The sequence below is a fragment of the Bufo bufo genome, chromosome 2, assembly GCF_905171765.1.
Source record: "Bufo bufo chromosome 2, aBufBuf1.1, whole genome shotgun sequence".
NCBI classification, from domain to species: domain Eukaryota; kingdom Metazoa; phylum Chordata; class Amphibia; order Anura; family Bufonidae; genus Bufo; species Bufo bufo.
The window spans coordinates 437,482,495-437,506,169 of NC_053390.1; the positions used below are offsets into that span (position 1 = coordinate 437,482,495).

The 23,675-nt window shown below is 44.4% G+C and overlaps 1 protein-coding gene across 1 annotated transcript in view; it reads left to right on the forward strand.

Moving 5' to 3' along the window:
• Positions 1 to 23,675, forward strand: part of MYO9B (myosin IXB) — a 182,140-nt gene that overhangs the window by 7,399 nt on the left and 151,066 nt on the right. Inside the window, 1 exon segment of the mRNA XM_040417459.1 lies at positions 21,427 to 22,308. Within this exon segment, the coding sequence (XP_040273393.1) occupies positions 21,481 to 22,308 (828 nt within the window). The 5' untranslated portion in view covers positions 21,427 to 21,480.

The following is a 23,675-nucleotide window of genomic DNA, read 5'->3' on the forward strand; positions in this document are numbered from 1 at the left end:
GCAGTGTAATGCTGGGGCTCTGATCGGTTACCATGGCAGCCAGGATGCTACTGAAGTCCTGGCTGCCATGGCCATTTACTCTGCAGCAATATACTTGCATGCGCTGTGGCCGCCCGGCGCTCCTTCTTGTAACTCGTCACAGGTCTGTGCGGCGCATTGCTATAAGCAAAAGCAATGCGCCGCACAGACCTGTGACGAGTTACAAGAAGGAGCGCCGGGCGGCCACAGCGCATGCAAGTATATTGCTGCAGAGTAAATGGCCATGGCAGCCAGGACTTCAGTAGCATCCTGGCTGCCATGGTAACCGATCAGAGCCCCAGCATTACACTGCTGGGACTCCGATCGGAACTACCGATGCCACCAATGATAGGGGAGAGGGTTTGGAGGGTGCACTGCCCACCAATGATTTTAATACTGGGGGGGGGGGGGGCTCCTAGATTCCAAGGAAATTTGTCAAGCCCTGCCTTATGGAGTCCGCTATCATAATGGAATTCTATGTTGGCATGCACCACGGAAGCCTATAAGATGCATTCCATATTACATTCCGTGAAAATAGAAGTCTTTGCTGGCCAAGTTGAATGGGTCCATGATCCGCCTACACTGCAAAAAAAATAGAATGTTCTCTATTATGTTCTATTTTTTGCAGTGCAGAGGCACAGACAAAAAACCACGCTCATGGGACACTTGGGCTGAAACTCAGCTATTCCATCATAGAAGTGCTGGTCGTGTAATGTACAGCTCCGCTCATTTGTATGCACATATACATGGAAGATATTTTTTCCATATGTACAAAGGTTAGAGCTGTGAGTGATGTGGTCAGTTGAGTACAGGTGACTGCCACACCTGAAGTACCTCAGGGATCATGCACAGAATCTTTTCAGTGTGCGTTCCCTTCAGGTTAGGTGGTAAATGTTTGACGTTGGGACCCTCACAATCACTAGGAAGAGGGTACTGAGACACATTCTTCCATTCTAGTAAAATATGGGGGAAATCTTCCACCCTCTATGGGGCAATTCCCACACGTGTATTCTGGATGTATTATTCATCCATATTGTATGTGTCCCTGACTGACTGCAGGATCTAGGATGCCGTGAGTTTGGGTCAGTAAACCTGCATCCAAAACTTGATACATGTAAGTAATACAGATGCAATGGAAGGGGGATTCTCTCCCTGAATCTGCTCTCAGAAACAGGAGGAGATTTAAAATGCAGAACATGTGGATATTTGGTAGAATGTTTCTGCAGTTATAAGCATCATGTGCACATTACTTTAGGATGGATTCATACAGACTGTTTGGTGTTACATTTCTTAAATGGCTTGTACATATATTTTTCCCCCCAGCCAGCTATACCCATTGAAGAATCAATACTCATCTGCTCCATGCCGCCCCCATCTGGCTCCTTGGTTCTCTTCACTGGACCTCCAACCCCTGCCTGTCAACTTTTGCACAAACTGTGTGACGGTGTTATGCGTGTGCTGTCCGCATCCGTATGGCCAATACGCAAATTATAGAACATATCCTATTCTTGTCCGAGGAAAATGTAGGATGCACACTGCCAGTATCCATATTTTGCATATCGGCAGTTTGCGGACCGTAAAACGGATACGGTTGTATCAATATATATATATATATATATATATATATATATATATTTTTTTTATTGAGCAGGAGTTTGTAAAAAGATCACGGAGACATGGACTACTCTGGTCCGTGATGTGGACCAAACATTGAAGTCTATGAAAAAACACGGACACAACACAGCATTCGTGTTGTGTCTGAGTTTGGTCCATTTTTCACAGACTCACTGATAGGAAATGCTCTGGAAATGAATTTTCAGCTTGGCAGTGTCTGTGGATTATGGGTAACACGCGGACCGAACACAGATCCTGCACAGATGAAACGTGGACTGATTCTATTATTTATTTTTTTTATTTTTTTTTGGATGCCAAACGGATACAGAAATGTGAACAAGGCCTAAAGGTGATACTCTGAAATCAGTCTGCTAATTGCACATGCATATTACAGTTGAAACACAGCCCATGTTTACTAAGCTGTATTTGCCAAAAATGTGTCTAAAAAAGTGATGGAATTTGGCGGATCTTGGGCTTCTACACTTTTCCTGACATGCTACACAAGAGGGTGGAACTTAGCAGAAAGGGGGGGGGGGGGTGAGCTTTGTGTAAAAGAATCGGGCCTAAGGCCCCTTTCACACGAGCGAGTTTTTCGCGCGGATGCGTTGCGGGAGGTGAACGCATTGCATCCGCACGGAATCCTGACCCATTCATTTCTATGGGGCTGTTCACATGAGCTGTGATTTTCACGCATCACTTGTGCGTTGCGTGAAAATCGCAGCATGCTCCTCTTTGTGCGTTTTTCACGTAACACAAGCCCCATAGAAATGAATGGGGTTGCGTGAAAATTGCAAGCATCCGCAAGCAAGTGCGGATGCTGTGCGATTTTCGCGCACGGTTGCTAGGAGACTATTGGGATGGAGACCCGATCATTATTATTTTCCCTTATAACATGGTTATAAGGGAAAATAATAGCATTCTGAATACAGAATGCATAGTAAAACAGCGCTGGAGGGGTTAAAAAAAAAATAAAAACTCATTTAACTCACCTTAATCCACGTGATCGCCATGGTAAAAGATCATGTGACGTACCATGTGATGACCGGAGTGACGTCATCAAAGGTCCTTTACCTATAATTAATGCTTACCACGGGTCCTATTCAGTAAAGAGGACAGAAGGAGATGCTGGGCCGCGATCAATTGGACTAAGGTGAGTTAAATGATTTTTTTTTTTTTTTTTAACCCCTCCAGTGCTGTTTTACTATGCAGTCTGTATTCAGAATGCTATTATTTTCCATTATAACCATGTTATAAGGGAAAATAATACAATCTACAGAACACCGATCCCAAGCAGTTCGGGTTTGGGTACCAAAACGCATTACAATGTTTTGCACTCGCGCGGAAAAATCGTGGGTGTTCCCGCGACGCACCCGCACATTTTCCCGCAACACCCGTGTGAAAGGGGCCTAAGATGTGCGTTTTTGTGCCAATTGCACCACAATTCTGGCGTCAAAATCGGTTTAAAAATAGGCCAACCAATAGCTGGTATAAAGTCATGGAAAAGTGTCTATCCCTGCACCAGGTTTATCATCCAGCCCTAGCCCCTGTGATAAATCTGGTGCAAAGCTTACGCCATCTGTAGGATTAGTAAATCTTGGCCAGTTATTTTACAGGTTTTACCTATAAAAAGAACAAAAAGGGCAGGTGTTTTTGATGCCTTTTTTAAAATGCGACACAAAAGAAACATAAGCCTTCGCCTCATGCACACAACCATATTTTGCATCTGTGTCCAGTCCACATTTTTTTTCACACTGGCCCATTCATTTCTGCGGGCTGCAAAAAAGACAGCACACGGATGGCATCTGTGCGTTATCTGCATCCATGTGTCTGTTCTGCAAAATGTTAAACGTGCCTTATGGTTGCCTGTTTTTGGACAAGAATTCATTTCTAGTGATGAGAGTGAGAAAAATACAGATTGCACATGGATGGTATCTGTATTCTCCTGATTCGTGGCTTGCGCAGCACAATACGGACACAGTCGTATGCATGAGGCCTTCTGTTTGTAGACAGATTCTCCGGTATGTTCCTCCATTTTGTCCAGTATTGCAGGAGGGAAAAGTTCTTTAAATGATTTTGACAAAAAATGATGGATGACCTTTCATATGACATCTGAATGTTTGTATCGAGTTAAAGGGGTTTTCTGAGATTTTACTACTGATGACCTGTCCATGGGATAGGTCATCAGTATCTGATCGGTGGGGGTCCAACACCCGGGACCCCCGCCGATCAGCTGTTTGAGAGGTCACCAGCACTCCTGTGAGTGGGACCCCCACCGATCAGATACTGATGACCTATCCCAAGGACAGGTCATCAGTAGTAAAATCTCAGAAAACCCCTTTAATAGTCTTTTTATACCAATACACTGTGCAATTTGTGGTGCCTTTTTATATTCGATTATGATGATCATCTGCAGCCTTTTGTCTGCTGAAACTTTAAATTTAGTCTGTATAAATTGGATATTTCCTCTAATAATGTACGGTTATTACCCAGCCAAAGAGTATATACTGTCTAGGTCCAGAGCTTTGGTGTGGAAAGAGTTAATGGCCCTGGGTGCATGCACCAACATATGAAAGTTATTTTGAGAGGCACTAAGAGGGGGTGGGGAGGCCAGGAAACAGTGCTAGGTTTTGTAAGACTGTGGCCACAGCAGAGGTTCTCTGTTTAAAAAAAAGCCGGTCATGTGACGCGGAGAAAAAGAGAAATCCCTAAACGGGGCGTCCTGTATTTACTATGGGTATGTAACATTAGCAGTATCCAGTCTGTCTGCTGCATGCTGGGGAATAAGGAGAGATACAGATAGGAGGTCCACCGGTCTGGCTGCACCCCGCTAGAGTAGGAAGGGTTAAATCTTGCTTGCGCTAAGGATGCTAGTCTCCTGCAGCCTGGAAGTTATTATCTAATCTGCTCCCTGCTGTACAAGTGTTCTTATCTGCTTATCCTCCATGTTTACAGCTTAATGTCTTCTTGAATGGAGTAGGCCATAAATTTACTGATTACCCTCAACATTGTATTCAGAGAACCTGATCCGGTCTGTTAAGATCATAGCACATATGTGAACAAGGCCTTAGGTGGCCATACACATTGGATAGGAGCAATCATTTTGCAGTGTAATAGTGCCACCGATTGCCTGATGAGCGATGACCGGGCAATTGTGATTTTTAAAGATGCTTAAATATAGTTTGCCGGCGGCAGATCATTCTGTCATATTATGATCTGCCACTGGCAAACCACTAGATCAGGGATGCTCAACCTGTGGCCCTCCAGATGTTGCAAAATTGCAACTCCCAGCATGCCTGGACATCCTACAGCTATTAGGGCATGCTGGGAGTTGTTGTTTTGCAACAGCTGGAGGTCTGCCGATTGAGCATCCCTGCACTAGACAGTATGGGGACGAGCAATGGCATAGCAATCACTCCTCCCCATACTGTGGAAGAGATCACTCCATGTAATAGCAGGCGATAGACGGGAGTGCACCCTTCCCACCTGACAATTGTCTGCCACATAAGGCTGTGTAATACAGGCTTTAGGGCTCTTTCACACCATCTTGTCCCTTTGCGGGAATCGTGCTCTGTGTGAGACCAGGATTGAGCGTTCTGGACTTGGGAAGCACAGGGCATTATCATGATTGATAACAGTGTGTGCCTCTGCGTGACCTTTCTGATCAGTATCTGGTCGGTGGGGGTCCAACACCTGAGACCCCCGCCGATCAGCTGTTTGAGAAGGCACCAGTGCTCCTGTGAGAGCTGTGGCCTTCTCGCCACTTACCAAGCACAGCACTGTACATTGGATAGCGGTTGTGCTTGGTATCGCTAGCCAGCCCCATTCACTTCTATGGGGCTAAGCTGCGCTTAGATCACGTGACACATGAACGTGTCTAGAATAAGCAGAGAGAAGGCCGTGGAGCTCACAGGAGCACCACTGCCTTCTCAAACAGCTAGGATACGTCATCAGTATTCAAATTTTGGAAAACCGCTTTAATACATTTGCAAAAATAAAAACCTGAAACTGGATGAAAACAGAGGGGAAAACTTTAGCGTATTCCAGACAGAACTGAGACGAGTTCCATATTGCTCATGTGAAAGGTTTATTTACTTGGGGCGAAGATCAAGAGAACGATGGATTGTACATTGAAACATCCATTCCCAATCATTGCTATGTGCAAACATCTCCACCGACAAACAAGCAACCTCATATGTTGGCTGATCACATTTTCAGGCAGACATTGATGTAATCGTGCAGTGTAAATGGGGGTGTGTTACTGACGGTGATGAGACAGTGAAGATGGTTAGTAATCATCATTGATTACGGTAAGCGACTTCCAGACAACTTTCTGTATAGTCATGCAGCCCTCATTCCAGAAGGAAATCTGAGTTTGGTTTTACACGGGGGCGGTCTTTATCGGGGACTGACACTCTGTATACACATACAATACGGTCAGTCACTGACAATAGCTGAATGGCCAGTCAGAGCAGAGATTTAAAGGCATAAAATTACACCAGAGAACTCTATATGAATCTGCTCCGCTCCTCCTGCTCTATTACATGCTGCCTGCACATTACATTGCATTTCATAGTGACAGGATCGGTCACCTTAAATGGAACCTGTTGCCACAAAATCCAGTGCAATTTGTCAGCGGCATGTTATAAAGCAGGAAGAGCTGAGCAGATTGATATATATTTATGTGGGAAAAGATTCTGTAAAACCTGTAACTCATTTAAACCTCTGCTCTTTCTGAACTTAAAGGGAACCTGTCACCAGGATTTTGTGTATAGAGCTGAGGACATGGGTTGCTAGATGGCCGCTAGCACATCTGCAATACCCAGTCCCCATAGCTCTGTGGGCTTTTATTGTGTAAAAAAAAACGATTTGATACATATGCAAATTAACCTGAAATGAGTCCTGTATGTGAGATCAGTCAGGGACAGGACTCATCTCAGGTTAATTTGCATATGTTTCAAATCGTTTTTTTTACACAATAAAAGCACATAGAGCTATGGGGACTGGGTATTGCGGATGTGCTAGCGGCCATCTAGCGACCCATGGCCTCAGCTTTATACCCAAAATTCCGGTGACAGGTTCCCTTTAAGTGCAGATTTCCTCTCTAGCAGTGCATTCCTATAGGAGAAGTCAAACAACCTACTGTGTTCCCGTGACGACAGAATTATTAGTCCCAGCAACTTTGGAAGACGCATCCTGACAGGCATAGACATGTAGCAGGGGTTGTTGTGTCGAAGGATTGCAGATTTCCACAGTGAAATATTGCATGCATTAAAGGGGTTGTCCAGCCTTGGAGCAAATAACCCTTGGGGGTCTGCCCTTGTATCCTGAACATAAAACAACCTCACCTGGCACTTACAGTCCTCACAGGACCAGGAAGCGGCTTCCTCTCATGACCACTGCAGCCAATCACAGGCCTCAGTGGTCACAGTGTTGCAGCACTGATGTTTTATTTATTTATTTTGGTACTTGAAGGGGTCTTTCCAGTATCACCATTTATTATCTTGTCCACCATTTCTTCTCACTGCATTGAGGAGCAACTTGAATGTGGTGGCAGTCGAACGAGGCTGCTGCTACCCCATTCATGATCAGTGTCAGATACCTGCCCGTTTCATGCAGGGTTTGTGGAGGGCAGTCATTTGCTGAGACTTCTCGGTCAAGCCTAGAGCCAGAATTTGTACAGTGGGGTAATCTCCCTGTGTCTCCCATCGATTTCTGGTTGAAAAGATGTGCTGTAATAATGTCCTTGCTTCTTACTTTTTCTTCTCTGCCTCGATTACTACAGATGGGCTTCCTGTATTCATGTTGCAGATAGGAAGTCGGGGAGGAGCTGTGGGGCTGAAGGCCTTTGTGTCTCTGCAGTCTAGACGCTTGTCACACCAGGGCTGTGGACTGACTATCCCAGGCTCTGGGCTAGGGCTGTGTTCCTGTAATGTTCACATTGCTTGCATCTTCTGACTCCACTTTTGTACAGCATATCGGAGGCTGATTCCATCTAAATAGTAGATGGATGTATCATGTCATGTCACCCATCTTATTCACACAGTCCATGACACACAATTACAGCTATTCAAATAGTGGTCACTGCTCGGTGCTGAATGATGGTGGGGCTCCAGTGTAGTTGAAAGCTCCTAGGTCCTGTTATGCCAGACCGCCGGGAAATCACTGCATACCACTGTATCTATCTAGAGTCATTTAATTTTCCCAGATCACCATGTATGCACATGGCATACTACATATCGTACACCTGTTCATTTTTTGGTGGTGAGGGGGGGTAATACAGATAAATGATCCCCTGATTGCCACATCCAGGCAAAGACCATAGACAGCAGCAGTGGACAGGTAAATCGCCAAGGGTGCCGTGTGTATTTCTTATATTGGAATAGCAAATATTTTTAGTTTTAAATGCATAAACACAAAAGGCTTCTTTCACAGATGCAATATACACTCTGGTAGAAGAACAGCAAGTCGGAGTATACCGTATCGGGTATAACCAGATACTGCCGGCTGCTGCATGCTCCTCCAGTTGACTGTATTGGGGTCCGGCGGTGTTACAGCATACAACCCGGGTTTGGGTTCCATTCAGGATGCATCAGTTCAGTCCCTCTTATGTTTTTTGGACGGAGAAAATACCGCAGAATGCTGCAGTTTTCTCCAAAAATCCTGAACACTTGCCGGAATGCCGGATCCGGCATTAATTTCTATTGAAATGTATTAGTGCCAGATCCGGTATTAAAATTGCTGCATTGACCGTTCTTCCGGTCTGCGCAGAACTTTAAATCTGTGAAGAAGAAAAAAAACAGATCCGTTTTTATGGACGACACCGGAGAGACGGATTCTGTATTTCAATCCATTTCAGACGGATCTGCATCCAGATTCGTCTGAAAAATGCCATCCGTTTGCGTCCGGATTTCTGGATCCAGCAGGCAGTTCCAGCGCAAGTGTGAAAGTACCCTTAGCGTCTCTGAGCAATGGGGGCATTTCCATTACGCCTAGAGGCTCTGCTCTAACTACCATGCCCTTTTTTGTTTGATTGACGGGACCAGGCAGTGTAAACCTCCTCATACCTTTCCCTGTCAAATAAAGTGGAGGGGAAGTGGCAGTTGTAGAGAGAGCCTAGCCTCTAGGGGTGATGGTAACGCCTCCGTTGCTCCCAGAGGCTCATTTGCATATGGTATAACATCATATTTCTCAGTAATGCATACACATATGAACATGGAACCAACACAGATGTCTTCAGCTGACAGATGCCCTTTAAGGCTGAGTGCACTCGTATATTATTTTAGGGTATCTTTACACCTACTGTGTTTTACAGTACGGACAGTGGATAAGTGGTTGATTTATGCTGTGGATATCCACTTCAAATATCACCATTTGCAATGCATAGGGTGAGATCATCAACAGTGCCATGGAAAATACTCCACGTGTGGCTGTGCCCTTTGGCTACACAGTGCATATTACCTCAGCATAACACCACTATTTTCAAAATCTCATCTTCACAGTGTGGAAATATTCATTGTGTAAATTGACCTTTCGGGGTGGATTTTGAAATCAGTTGTTTTGTGAGGATTTTGGTCATTTACGAATCTGAAATACGCCTAAATTAGGACTTTATTTAGACTAGGGACATCAGGGGCAAAATCCGTATGTAACACTTGAAATTTAGAGCAGATTTGGCAGCGAAATCCGTATAAAATACTCTGCCGTGTGGCCTTATAAGCCTGTTGACAAAACAGTAATAATCTTAATGTATACTGGCATGAGGGTCTGGTCACTACCTGCTATTATACTATGTCTCGTGTCACTTTGCTTTGTTCCCCTGTAATGGGATGAACTCTTCTAGTAAAAGGTTTTCCCTATCTATGGCTGTAAGTGCACAGATAGCACAGACTATCCTGCCCGGGATGTTTCACTGCAGACTGGCATTTTCATCTCGTCTTCACTTCTGCAAAGGCAATGGGGGCGTTTTACCCTAGTGACATCAAGTCTAGGCAGTGTGCATATGGCTATTTCTATTTGGGCTAACCCTTTTATCTCAATTAGTCTTATTTTTAAAGAATTCCTGCACTATAATGAGGCAACTATTGTGCAGTAGCTTACTACTGTGCATGCGTGGCACTAGGTCCATACCCAATTAGGCGGGCAAACTTCCTATGTGTGTTAATGCGAAAGGGGAAGTTTTACATACTTATCAGCTCTGCTAGAACGGGAATGTTTCCTTTTAGAAAATGAGCTATTGTTAAAAACTTGTTTTTTATGTTAAGCACAATAAATTTTCCATTTCACTATATAAAAAGATTTTTTTCACTCTAGCATAATATGTTAAGACTTCCTGTTCTATAAAGGTAATTTTTCAGCAGTCATGTCATTGTCATCACAGACAGAATTACAATGACTGATTATCAGCTCTGTATAGATGACACTGCATCCACAATCACAATCGGTAATATCACCGCTTATCTACTCCCTCATGACCTCTGCACGGGTCACAGAACATGCCTCGAAAACTCTCCCATAGAAGTAAAGGGTATATTAGACTGCCAGATTTTGTGCCTGATAATCGCTAATGAGCGTTCCTATGAACACTCATTAGCGATCATCTGGCAGTCTAATTCCGCATCTAAATGCTGAAAGATCTGGATTTGCCAGTGGCAGATCACTCTGTCTAATAGCGATCTGCCGCCAGCACACCACTGTCCTGCATGGCATAGCGATCACTCCTCCCTATGTTGCAGAGGACATCGATGCATGTAATAGCAGTCGTGTCCTCTGCTAGCTATCTGCCGATTGCTAGGAGGGAATGCTAGCAGCATCGGGGTGTGTAATACAGTGATCTCCTCCACAGTATGGGGAGGAATGATCTCGAATACCATCGCTCTTCCCCATAAAGACTAGTTATTTGCTGGCAGCAGATTGTGTTTACACAGCAAGATCTGCTGCAGGTGTGCACAGACGATCGGATTGCCTGATGAACGAGATTTGTTCTCACCGGGTAATCGGCAGTACAATGACACCGGCAGATAATCGCTCTTATGAACACTTGTTAGGATTCTTGGACACCAGGTAGGAACAGTTTAGGTGCACACAGCGCCTTATCTATGTGTATACTGTAAAGTTTTGCTTTCTTGCCTTATATAGGCCTCCAGCAGTACCTTGAATGATAATGTAATGACTCCTCTTATTCTCTCCATATTTGAATAAAAATGCTGTCTTGTCTGATCACGGCCTCCAGGAGTACAATACAGTGCGAACATTGGGCTGGGTGCACATCACATTTAGCATGTACATAAGGGATCCACCAGACATACACAATAAACGTTTGTATAAGGCTCCATCAGAACATCCTTTTGACCTCTGTCTGGCTGGTATACGTCATTACTGTGGAGCAGACTGCGCTATTCAATCCTGCAGTGTACTGTAAACAATAGGATCGGTCTAATGGAGGCTAGAATAGCCTATGGGTGAGGTATGCCTCTGTATGACATCAATCACTAGCCTCCATTAAACTGATGCTTCAGAGATTAACAGTTTAACCCCTTCTACTATTGGCAGCACAGCTGGAGGCTCTGCCTCATCACCTGAGGCTATGCTGCTTATTCAATTCTGCAAAATAATTTGGTAGGACTTCAGTGCTATAGAGAGGAACTGTGGGGGGGATGTATACCTATAGGCCTATTTCACACGGGCGCCATGTTTTTGCCCGGATAAGATGCGGGTGCGTTGCGGGAAAATGCGCGATTTTTCTATTTTTTTTTTTTCGCGCGAGTGCAAAACATTATAATGTGTTTTGCACGCGCGTGAGAAAAATCGGCATGTTTGGTACCCAAACCCGAACTTCTGTAAAGGTTAGGTGTTCTGTAGATTGTATTATTTTCCCTTATAACATGGTTATAAGGGAAAATAATAGCATTCTTAATACAGAATGCATAGTACAATAGGGCTGGAGGGGTTAAAAAAATTAAATAAAATTTAACTCTCCTTAATCCACTTGATCACGCAGCCCGGCTTCTCTTCTGTGTTCTTCTTTGCTGTGCACAGGAATAGGACCTTTGATGACGTCACTGTGCTAATCGCATGGTCCAGCACCATGGTGAGGGACCATGTGATTGGATCATGTGATGTGACGTCACCACAGGTCCTTAGCCGGCAGCTCAAAATTACAGAACACCGAGATCCGCAACTACGCGATGAAGTGGACTTGGTGAGTTAATTATTTTATTTTTTTTTTTTTTTTTTTTTTTTTTTTTTTTTTTTTTTTTTTAAACCCCTCCATCACTATTTTACTTTGCATTCTGTATTCAGAATGTTATTATTTTCCCTTATAACCCTGTTATAAGAGAAAATAATACAGATCGGGTCCCCAGCCCGATCGTCACCTAGCAACCATGCGTGAAAATCACACCGCAACCGCACTTGCTTGATGATGCTTGCGATTTTCACGCGGCCCCATTCACTTTTATGGGGCCTGCGTTATGTGAAAAACGCAGAATATAGAGCATGCTGCGATTTTCACGCAACGCACAAGTGATGCGTGAAAATCACTGCTCATGTGCACAGCCCCATAGAAATGAATGGGTCAGGATTCGTTCAACTCACGCATTGCACCCGCGCGGAATACTCGCCTGTGTGAAAGGGGCCATACAGTGGGATACATTTGAGCCTTCCATCAGAGGTATGCATTTTGAGTCCTCCAGATGTACACTTCTGATCGAAGGCTCAAAACATGACGTGAAACCAGCCTATGATAACTATTGCCCCAGTATTTAATCTCCCAACCTCTCCATACATATGCATTCTCAGTTCAGCTGAGCACGCGTGTGTGTACACTGAATGGGGAGGTGGAGAAAGACACGCCCAGACACCTATGGCAGTAGCTTAATCCACAGAGAATAAAAAGATTGGCTGTCTGAAATTGGACTGCCCAATCCTAATCTACCTTGACATCTGCCACCAAGGGTAGGCAGGTTTAGCCATCGTTTATCTATTTTTATTTATTTTATGCACTTATATAGCGCTGCTATATGGCACAGCGCTTTACAGACATTGACATCAAGCTGTCCCCAATTGGGGGCTCACAATCTAAGTTCCCTATTAGTATGTCTTTGGATTGTGGGAGGAAATCGGAGTACCAGGAGGAAACTCACACAAACACGGGGAGAACATACAACCTCCATGCAGATGTTGTCCTTGGTTGGATACGAACATAGGACCCCAACGCTGCAAGATACCAGTGCTAACCACTGAGCCACCGTGCTGCCCAACTTTAATGTTTATGCCGAGCTTTAATCACTAACCCTCCAGTAATATTGAGACAACTCTGCTCATCCTGCCCCAGTCTACACACAAAGTTGCCAATTGAGCTTCATAAAGCAGGAAGTATCAACCAATTGGCTCTCCTCTAATGGCCAGTTAAAAATTTAAATATGTCATTGTCTGATGATGCCTTCCCTTTAACCCCATCCCGTCATCCATCGTTCATGTACGGCTGATGTCGAGTCTTTATGTGTGGTGCCCACCTAGGAGCTGTTCAGGTGCCAGCAGCTTGTGCCCATTGTTTTACACAGGAGACACCTATCAGTAGTGTCTGTGATTGGAGACCACTCTAAACATCGATGTTTAACCCTTCAGATGCCATGGTCAATTTACCATGGCATTTGAGTAGTCATTTAGAGGCAGTGTCAAAGCTCCCAGGCCTACCTAGTAAAGGTCCTATTAAAGGGGTTATCCCATGAATAATGTAAGAAATGAAAATCAGACATCATATAGTCCATGACAATAGCAAAGCTAGAACCAGCCCTGTACCTCATATGGATCCAGAGATCTCCCCATTCATTTATCAAGCTGACAGCTCAAGGGGACTGTCTTTTCCGCTGCTCTCCCTATCACAGCTCAGGGGTCGTGTCTCAGCTCTCTGTATCACAGCTCAGGAGGCAGTTGAAGGATCAAACTGAGCATGTGTGACCTTTTAATAAGGCTACTTTCACACTCTCGTTTGGTGCGGATCCCTCATGGATCTGCACAGACGGATCCGTTCAGCTCATACAACAGTCTGCATCCGTTCTGAACAGATCCGTTTGAACGGATCCGGATGTATTCTCTTTAACATAGCCAAGACGGATCCGTCTTGAACACCATTGAAAGTCAATAGGGGACGGATGCGGTTTCTATTGTGCCAGATTGTGTCAGTGACAACAGATCTGTCTCCATTGACTTACATTGTGTGTCAGGACGGATCCGTTTACTGCAAGCAGCGTTTTGGTGTTCGCCTCCAAAGCGGAATGGAGACGGAACGGAGGCAAACTGATGCATTCTGAGCGGATCCTTATCCATTCAGAATGCATTAGGGCAAAACTGATCCGTTTTGGACCGCTTGTGAGAGCCCTGAACGGATCTCGCAAACGGAAAGACAAAACGCCAGTGTGAAAGTAGCCTTACTGTGGCATGGCAAAAACTCATCCTGTGTAGGTAGCCTAATGGTAAACTATTGCAGTCTATGGTATAAGCAATCTAATTATCACATATTCACACCCCAATAGGGTGCTAAAAAACAATTTAAAAAGTCCTATCCTCTTCTTGACTGTACAAGAAAGTGGATCCAAAACTTGATGATAAAATACTGTTATGTAGCTGACTGACATTAGCGATGCGCTAATGTCAGCACTACATAACAGTATGTTTCTAACATTAGTCCCTGCAGCCGTTTTTGTTAAAAGAGCACTTTTATTATATGCTAATGAGCCTCTAGGTGCTATGTGGGCGTAAAATCAGCACCTAGAGGCTCCGTCTACTCACCCTTTATCCCGCCCCGCTCCCCTGTTCTGCCCGCCCAGCTCCTCTTGATTGATGTGACGGTTCGCAGCAGCATTGACGAAATCCCACGCCTGCGCCATTCACTTCTGTCTTCGGCCCAGTGAGTGAATGATGCACTCCTGGTGCCGGATTCCCCACTGCGCCTGCGCCAACTACGTCACAGTGAGGAAGCCGGCATCAGGAGAGCGGCCTTCACTCACTGCGCTGAAGACGGAAGTGAACGGCGCAGGCGCGGGATTTCGTCAACGATGCTGCGAACCGTCACATCAATCAAGAGGAGTTGGGCGGGCAGAACACTGGACCTGGGCGGGATAAAGGGTGAGTGGACGGAGCCTCTAGGTGCTGATTTTACGCCCACCTAGAGGCTCATTAGCATATAATAAAAGTGCTTATTTTTTACCAAAACGGCTGCAGGGACTAATGTTAGAAACATACTGTTATGTAGTGCTGACATTGGCGCATCGCTATATCAGTCAGCTACATAACAGTATTTCTGGTGGTAGAAACCCTTTAAATGGGCTTATCTTCTCCTATTTTTTTTTATTTCTTTTACCCATTTCTAGTATGAAGAAATTTTAGGACTGTGGGTGGCAACAAATTGTATTTGAGAAGACAGTGGTTTTCTTCACAATGCCATTTCAGACTGATAAACATGCTTACTTCAGAATTTTTGGTCAATTGCTTTCACAGTTTATAGACTACTGTATTGCAAAAAAAAAAACTGTTGTCTGTTTCCGCGGTCCCTGCAGAATTGGACTATTTCTTTGTAGTCTGCACCCACGGAGACGCATAGGTTTGCACAGGAGCCATAGACCCCAGACAATAGGATGTGTTATTTTTTAGTGTCCCATCCTTTCTATAGCGGCATTCTGAATGGCCTATTCAGTTGTACTGTAAAGTGCCCCCTTTGTACATGAAATGAGATGTTATTCCCACTTCAACCTACCTGTTAGTGGTTTCTGGTGTCAGGGGACCCAGGCATGTTAGCTATCCTATAACCCAGCAGTCGTGGCTCTGACATTAGTTCTGTGATGGTGCAGTGCCAGTCTTAAGATTAGTGGTTATGTTCATTGACTTCAGGGCATGTCAGCTTCTGCCTAACAATTAGTGTATACTGCCCAATCCAGTATTTCTTGTATTACAGTCTAGGACTCTGCATTTCACCTTCACATACTGGCCCTCTGTTCCAATGCTCTGTTCTCATCTTCATGGACGACAATGCCCCAGCTCACCGAGGTCTCATCATTAGGGAACGGCTGCTGGAGACTGGGGTACCACAAATGGAGTGGCCTGCATTTTCTCCAGACCTAAATCCCATTGAAAACCTATGGGATCAGCTGAGTTGCCATGTAGAGGCTTGTAACTCTGTACCCCAGAACCTCAATGACCTGAGGGCCACCCTTCATGAAGAGTGGGAGGCCATGCCCCAGCAGACAATAAGTCGACTTGTGAACAGCATGAGACGTCGTCATCAAGCTGTAATTGATGCTCAAGGCCACATGACAAGTTATTTAGACACTGACATTTCTGTAGGGGTATACCCACCACTGGTGTTGGCTTTTGTTTCAATAAATTGTTTGAGATGTGGAAATCACTATTGCATGCGTCTACTTAAATGCCCTACTTTCATGATATAATAATATCACTGTAGCCTGAACTTTATATGTTTTCCATAAATTTCACGCGAAAGCCAAATATCCTTAAAGGGGTTCTGCACTTTGTTTTAACTGATGATCTATCCTCTGGATAGATCATCAGCTTCTGATCGGTGGGGGTCCGACACCCTGCTTCCAGTGCCATCTGGACCATAAGTGTAAAGATAGACATGTCCATGGTCACATGCATCAATGCAGCCATTCAGTGACCTTAGCTGAGACGTGTCCCTGAGTGGATCATGTAGCGCTTGAGGACACATAACCGCAGAAGGCAGTGCATGGCTACAGCGGTGCAAGGGACCTCGGACAGGACATCACACTTACGGTCCACAAGAGACTGAAAGCCGCAAAGACAGGACCCTCTGTGCTGGAATGGCATGCTGGTGAACAGGTGAGTAGCTTTCTTTAATTGGTTTAGCTCGAGAATCAGACCTCACCCTCAAAGTGAACCTATCACACTGAAATGCAGGGCAATCTGCAGGCAGCATGTTATATAGAGCAGGAGGAGCTGAGCAGGTTGATATACAGTTCCATGAGGAAAGGTAAAATGTGTAACTTATAAATGTAAACCTCTCACCTTTCTATATTTGGGAGTCCTGTGTGCTGTCCTGTCACTGATTGATTGACAATCGGGCACATTCCCAACGATCAGACCCCCAACGATCAGACACTTATTCTCTATGCTGTGGATAGGGGGATAGGTTCTTGTAATGGGACAAGCCCTGTAATGATGATGCTAATGCTGACCGCAGTTAGTCATGTGCTAAGTGTTAGACTCTATTTAGTTAACATTCTGTCTAGCTATAGAGAATTATTCATAATTTAATATGACCTAAGCATGACCTGGCAGCGAGTCAGTCTGGCAGGATGTCTTCTGTAATTTGGCGTCACAAGAATTATTTCCTGATGCTTCTAGAGAATGTGTTTTCTAAGGTCCTAGTGGCCGTTTTGTTTGAGCATGGAAGAGACTTTTGCATATTTGGATCTATTTTTCTATCTTGCAGAATGCTTACATTCCATGGATAACGTACCGTTCCCCCTTAACATTTGTGCTATATAACTTTATGATTTCCTCAAGTTTGACCCATTAGGTGTCAGTTTTGACTTTTCATTATTTCATAATTTACAGCATTGGCTTTTTGTAGAAAAGTTTTGCAGATTTGTACCTCTAGAGACCTACGCAGTCTTTGGGTTGTCTTGGAGGCAAAAGTACCCATCTCAGTCTCTCCAGAATGGCCGGTGGAGGTATGAAGAACATAGTTGTGCTCTGTTGATATTTTAAAGCAGAAGGACAGGTTTCATTTGTGGTAAGACCAGAACTCGGTTGACCATATACACTGTTATACTGGCCATTCTTTTTCATTCTCCTACAAAGTAGGAGGTCAGCATTTTCTGAGGATGTTTGACACAGGTTCCCATGTGTTGGTAGCTGTTCTTAGTCTTGATGAGGCCCCACACATTGCGGCTCTGTCCCTGACTCCTCTCACGTACAGGACTCATCTCAGGTTAATTTGCATATGTATCAAATCATTTTTTTGCACAATAAAAGCACACAGAGCTATGGGGACTGGGTATTGCAGATGTGCTAGCGGCCATCTAGCAACCCAAGTCCTCAGCTCTATACCCAAAATCCTGGTGACAGGTTCCCTTTAAGTCATTTACATTCCTCCAGGCTGGACATAAAAATGACTATTTGGCTCCCAAGTCTCAAAATTCAGGAGCAAAATTATATATTATGGTTGCCAAATTGAAAATCAGCATTATTAGGCAATCTCATCACATCTCAACATGTTTAGCATGTACACTGGGAAAGCCCACAACATAAACACTAAACATGTCCATAGCCTTCTGTTTCTATAAGGATACCAACACAGTGTGCTTTTGACCTCCATCTGGACGGTACCTGTCGGTATACCCCCAAAATTGAAAAAAAGTTCCAAATAGTGTAATAAACTACACTGTTCCATTCCACAGAGTCCACTTTAAAAAATGTACAGTTTAACACATCCGTAACAGACCATTGCTTGACATCTGTTACTAGCCTCCGTTAAGTGTTTATGTTGTCGCTCCTCTGATGGACCTTTCCCAGTATGACATCACTGTTCAACCTGGGAGCAGGCAAGTCATAGCCCTTGTGCGCCATAGACCATAGACTTTGGTGGGCAAAGATCGTGGCAAAAGGGTCCTGGCCAGATGCTTGGTCTGTTACCACCCGTTGGGTTGCTCTTTCAGTAGTGGCTGGCCTTCCTAAAGTACTCTAATGGTGCAAAGCAGTAGGGAGATTACCGGAGTCCCTGGCCAGAGCATTGGAATTCCGAGATCATTTTCTCCTCTTGGAATCCTGCAGCTCTGTGCCATAGCTGTCCATATAAGGTCTCTGGAGCTTCCCTAAGCAGCATAGGGCTGTGCTGGAGCAGAAAGTGAACAGAGCATGCAGCTGCTGCTGCAAGGGAACCCCTGGGCACCGTCCCCAGCAAGAGCTCAGAGCAGGCATCCTCAAACTGCGGCCCTCCAGCTGTTGCAAAACAACAACTCCCAGCATGGCCAAAGCAGCCTACAGCAGGGCATTGTGGGAGTTGTAGTTTTGCAACAGCTGGAGGGCCGCAGTTTGAGGATGCCTGGCTCAGAGGGTAGTGGGGGTTGTGTTTGTGGGTGGCTGTGAGACACCTGTGCCATAAGAAGAGAGGACTGTTTGGGATCCATATTCCAATGAATGCCTATACAGTGGGATACGTTGCTGTCTTCATTAGTACTCCTGACATAGACCTCTGACGTAGGCAAAAAATTTGATGTGAACAGAGCCATATATGTAGAATAAAGCATTTACAGTTTGCTTTTAGACTGGCTGACTAATTTTGTTTCCACTAAACTGTGGACTGACTAGTGACTACCTGCAGTAGAGCTTATTGCATACAGTCATACATTGAAATGAATGACATGCAGTAACCTCCCATGATTATGGTATGTTTTAAATCTATGACTTTGCATCAGCGTTCCAGGATCGAAAATCTCATGGGCGCCTGGCTTTTAAAGGCATTCTCCGATTATTAAGAAAATTAAAATACTTATTTATTATAAATATATTCCCAGATTCCTTTCATTTAGTTATAGTGGTTTGTTTTGTCTAGGGAGCAATCATTAGGAGAAATAAGGGTACTTTCACACTAGCGTTTTTTGCGGATCCATCATGGATCTGCAAAAACGCTTCCTTTTACCATAATACAACCGCATGCATCCGTCATGAATGGATCTGGTTGTATTATGTCTTCTATAGCCATGACGGATAAGTCATGAACGCCATTGAAAGTCAATGGGGGACGGATCAGTTTTCTGTTGTCAGAGAAAACTGATCCGTCCCCATTGACTTACATTGTGTGTCAGGACAGATCCGTCTAGCTCCGCATCACATGGACAGGACAGAAAAACACTGCTTGCAGCGTTATTCTGTGCGATGGGAGCGCAACCGAATGGAATGCATTCTGGTGCATTCCGTTTCATTTAGTTCAGTTTTGTCCCCATTGACAAAACGGAAGCATTTTCCCACACTATTGAGAACCTATGATGGATCTCAATAGCGGAATTGAAAACGCTAGTGTGAAAGTAGCCTTAACTGGCTACTGTCCTGAGCCAAAGAGCTGCCTTATCCCCCTCTCTGCTGTGCTTGTCGGGGATTATGATCCTGAATACATTTTAATATGATCTTCAGCTGAATCTCTGTAGGAAGGGAGTTCATGAGGAGACATGAAGTACAGAGAGCACAGACTGTGGTAATGGAGACTGCATACAAGTGCTGCTGCTCATCAGCCACAGCCCCCCACCTCGTCTATGTACTTCATGTCTCCTCATGAACTCCATTCCTACAGAGATTCAGCTATATATACACTCACCTAAAGAATTATTAGGAACACCTGTTCTATTTCTCATTTGCCTTCAGAACTGCCTTAATTCTACGTGGCATTGATTCAACAAGGTGCTGATAGCATTCTTTAGAAATGTTGGCCCATATTGATAGGATAGCATCTTGCAGTTGATGGAGATTTGAGGGATGCACATCCAGGGCACGAAGCTCCCGTTCCACCACATCCCAAAGATGCTCTATTGGGTTGAGATCTGGTGACTGTGGGGGCCATTTTAGTACAGTGAACTCATTGTCATGTTCAAGAAACCAATTTGAAATAATTCGACCTTTGTGACATGGTGCATTATCCTGCTGGAAGTAGCCATCAGAGGATGGATACATGGTGGTCATGAAGGGATGGACATGGTCAGAAACAATGCTCAGGTAGCCCGTGGCATTTAAATGATGCCCAATTGGCACTAAGGGGCCTTAAGTGTGCCCAGAGAACATCCCCCACACCATTACACCACCACCACCAGCCTGCACAGTGGTAACAAGGCATGATGGATACATGTTCTCATGCTGTTTACGCCAAATTCGAACTCTACCATTTGAATGTCTCAACAGAAATCGAGACTCATCAGACCAGGCAACATTTTTCCAGTCTTCAACAGTCCAATTTTGGTGAGCTCGTGCAAATTGTAGCCTCTTTTTCCTATTTGTAGTGGAGATGAGTGGTACCCGGTGGGGTCTTCTGCTGTTGTAGCCCATCCGCCTCAAGGTTGTGCGTGTTGTGGCTTCACAAATGCTTTGCTGCATACCTCGGTTGTAACGAGTGGTTATTTCAGTCAACGTTGCTCTTCTATCAGCTTGAATCAGTCGGCCCATTCTCCTCTGACCTCTAGCATCCACAAGGCATTTTTGCCCACAGGACTGCCGCATACTGGATGTTTTTCCCTTTTCACACCATTCTTTGTAAACCCTAGAAATGGTTGTGCGTGAAAATCCCAGTAACTTAGCAGATTGTGAAATACTCAGACCGGCCCGTCTGGCACCAACAACCATGCCACGCTCAAAATTGCTTAAATCGCCTTTCTTTGCCATTCTGACATTAAGTTTGGAGTTCAGGAGATTGTCTTGACCAGGACCACAACCCTAAATGCATTGAAGAAACTGCCATGTGATTGGTTGACTAGATAATTGCATTAATGAGAAATAGAACAGGTGTTCCTAATAATTCTTTAGGTGTGTATGTATGTGTGTGTGTGTGTGTGTGTGTGTGTGTGTGTGTGTATATATATATTTTATAACCACTGTCCATTAGTCACGTCTAGTTTAACATTGGGATACAAACTGAAATACAGGTATGTAGACAAAATGTACAGGGTTTATACTTGTGATGCTTCTTACAGTATGTCCGTAGTAACTTGATGATGATGTACTTCCAGTTCCACCACTAGATGCAACTAAAGGTTTTTTTCTGTTCCCTTTCAGATGCTGATTACAGCTGTCTGAAACGCGGCATGCAGAACCCAGGACTGGCACAGAATGAGTTTAAAAAATGACGCCAGCCATGACAAGGCGTCGTGCAATCTGTACATTTATTCTCAACTCTCTCAAGACGACTCTAGCTGCTGCACTGTTTTGGCCACCAAGGAATCGTCTGCCACCGACGTCATCAAAATTGCGGTTGCTGCTCTTTGTTTAGATGCCTCTAAAACGTATGTTCTGACTGAAGTGAAGGAGTCCGGAGGAGAGGAGTGGGTTCTAGATGCCAATGACCCTCCAGTGCATAGGGTGCGGCTCTGGCCACGCAAAGCCCAAGAGAGGCATTCTCAGACAGAAGGATACTATTTTCTGCTTCAAGAGAAGAATCAGGATGGAACCATTAAATATGTCCATCTCCCTCACGTGTCTGAAGAGGAAGCAGCTAGGAGGCTTGTGGAAAGGGGATTTCTTCCCCGCCCCCAAGAGGACTACAATGACTTATGTAATTTGCCCAATCTTACAGAGTCTGCCATTTTAGGAAACCTCAAAGTTCGCTTTGTAAAGCAAAAGATCTACACCTATGCAGGAAGTATCTTGATAGCAATTAATCCTTTCAAATTTTTGCCTATCTATAACCCAAAGTATGTCAAAATGTATGACAACCACCAGCTAGGTAAATTGGAGCCCCACATTTTTGCCATTGCGGATGTGTCTTATCATACGATGTTGAAGAAGAGAGTTAACCAGTGTATTGTGATCTCTGGAGAGAGCGGCTCTGGGAAGACTCAAAGTACCAATTTCCTGATACATTGTCTGACTGCACTGAGTCAGAAGGGCTATGCCAGTGGAGTGGAGAGGACCATCTTGGGGGCTGGACCAGTGTTGGAGGTAATATAGTGTACATTACATACGCTATGTTCTGTTATCAACCTAAAAGAGTGTATTAAGATGCAATCTGCACATCCCGGCAGACATAGCATATTTAGCAATTCATATGGCTCTTGATATACCGTAGGTAGTTTTAGTTACAGATAAGATAGTGGTCCACATTTACGAAGGCTGACCATACACATTAGATGGCTTTCAGCTATCTCTCTCGATTTCTTTTTAAAAGGCATCTGTCAGCAGATTTGTACCTATGAAACTGACTGACCTGTTACATGGGCACTTGGCAGCTAAAGGCATCTGTGTTAGAGTACTTTCACACTTGCGTTTTTCTTTTCCAGCATAGAGTTCCGTCCGTTTTATCCTAATGCATTCTGAATGGAGAGCAATCCGTTCAGGATACATCAGGATGTCTTCAGTTCAGTCTTTTTGACTGATCAGGACAAAGATAAAACAGCAGTATGCTACGGTTTTATCTCCGGCCAAAAAAACGGAACACTTGCCTGAATGCATTTTTTTCCATAGGAATGTATTAGGCCAGTTTTATCTGCTGACTGATGCCCTTTAAACATGAATGCTGGTGTCAGACACTTTTACCAGCGGTTTATCTCTTTCAACAGCTGAGAATCGGAAGGCTCCAGTACTCGTTGGATATTCAGTCAGTCGCAATAAAATCAGGGTGTTTGGTGTGAAATTAATGTGTGGCCAGCTTAAGGCCTCTTTCACACAAGCGTGTTTTCTGCGCGGGTGCAATGCGTGACATGAACGCATAGCACCCGCACAGATTTTTTTTTTTCTTTTCACGCATCAGTTCTGCGTTGCGTGATAAACGCAGCATGTTCTATATTCTGTGTTTTTCACGCAGCCCTGGCTCCATAGAAGTGAATGGGGCTTCAGTGAAAACTGCATTGCATCCGGAAGCAAGTGCGGGTGCGATGCGTTTTTCACTGATGGTTGCTAAGAGATGTTTGTAAACCTTCAGGTTTTTTTTTTATCACGCACTTGAAAAACGCATCAAAACGCATAGCGCAAAAAAACTGAACGCAATCGCAGACAAAACTGACTGAACTTGCTTGCAAAATGGTGCGATTTTCACTGAACGCATCCGGAGCCAATCCGTCACGCTCGTGTGAAAGAGGCCGAAGACTGTAGCCATTAGGGTGCCTTCACACACCGGATTTTTGTTACAGAAATTTCCACAGCTAAATTTTTTTAGTTCTTTTCATTAGAATGTGGCAGGAGGCACATGGGTTTCTGCAAGCTTCATTCAAGTAAATTGAACTGATTTTCAGTCAAGGAAATTTCTGCAACAATATCCACAGTGTGTGAAGGCGTTCTTGGGCCCCTTTCACACGGGTGAGATTTCCGGG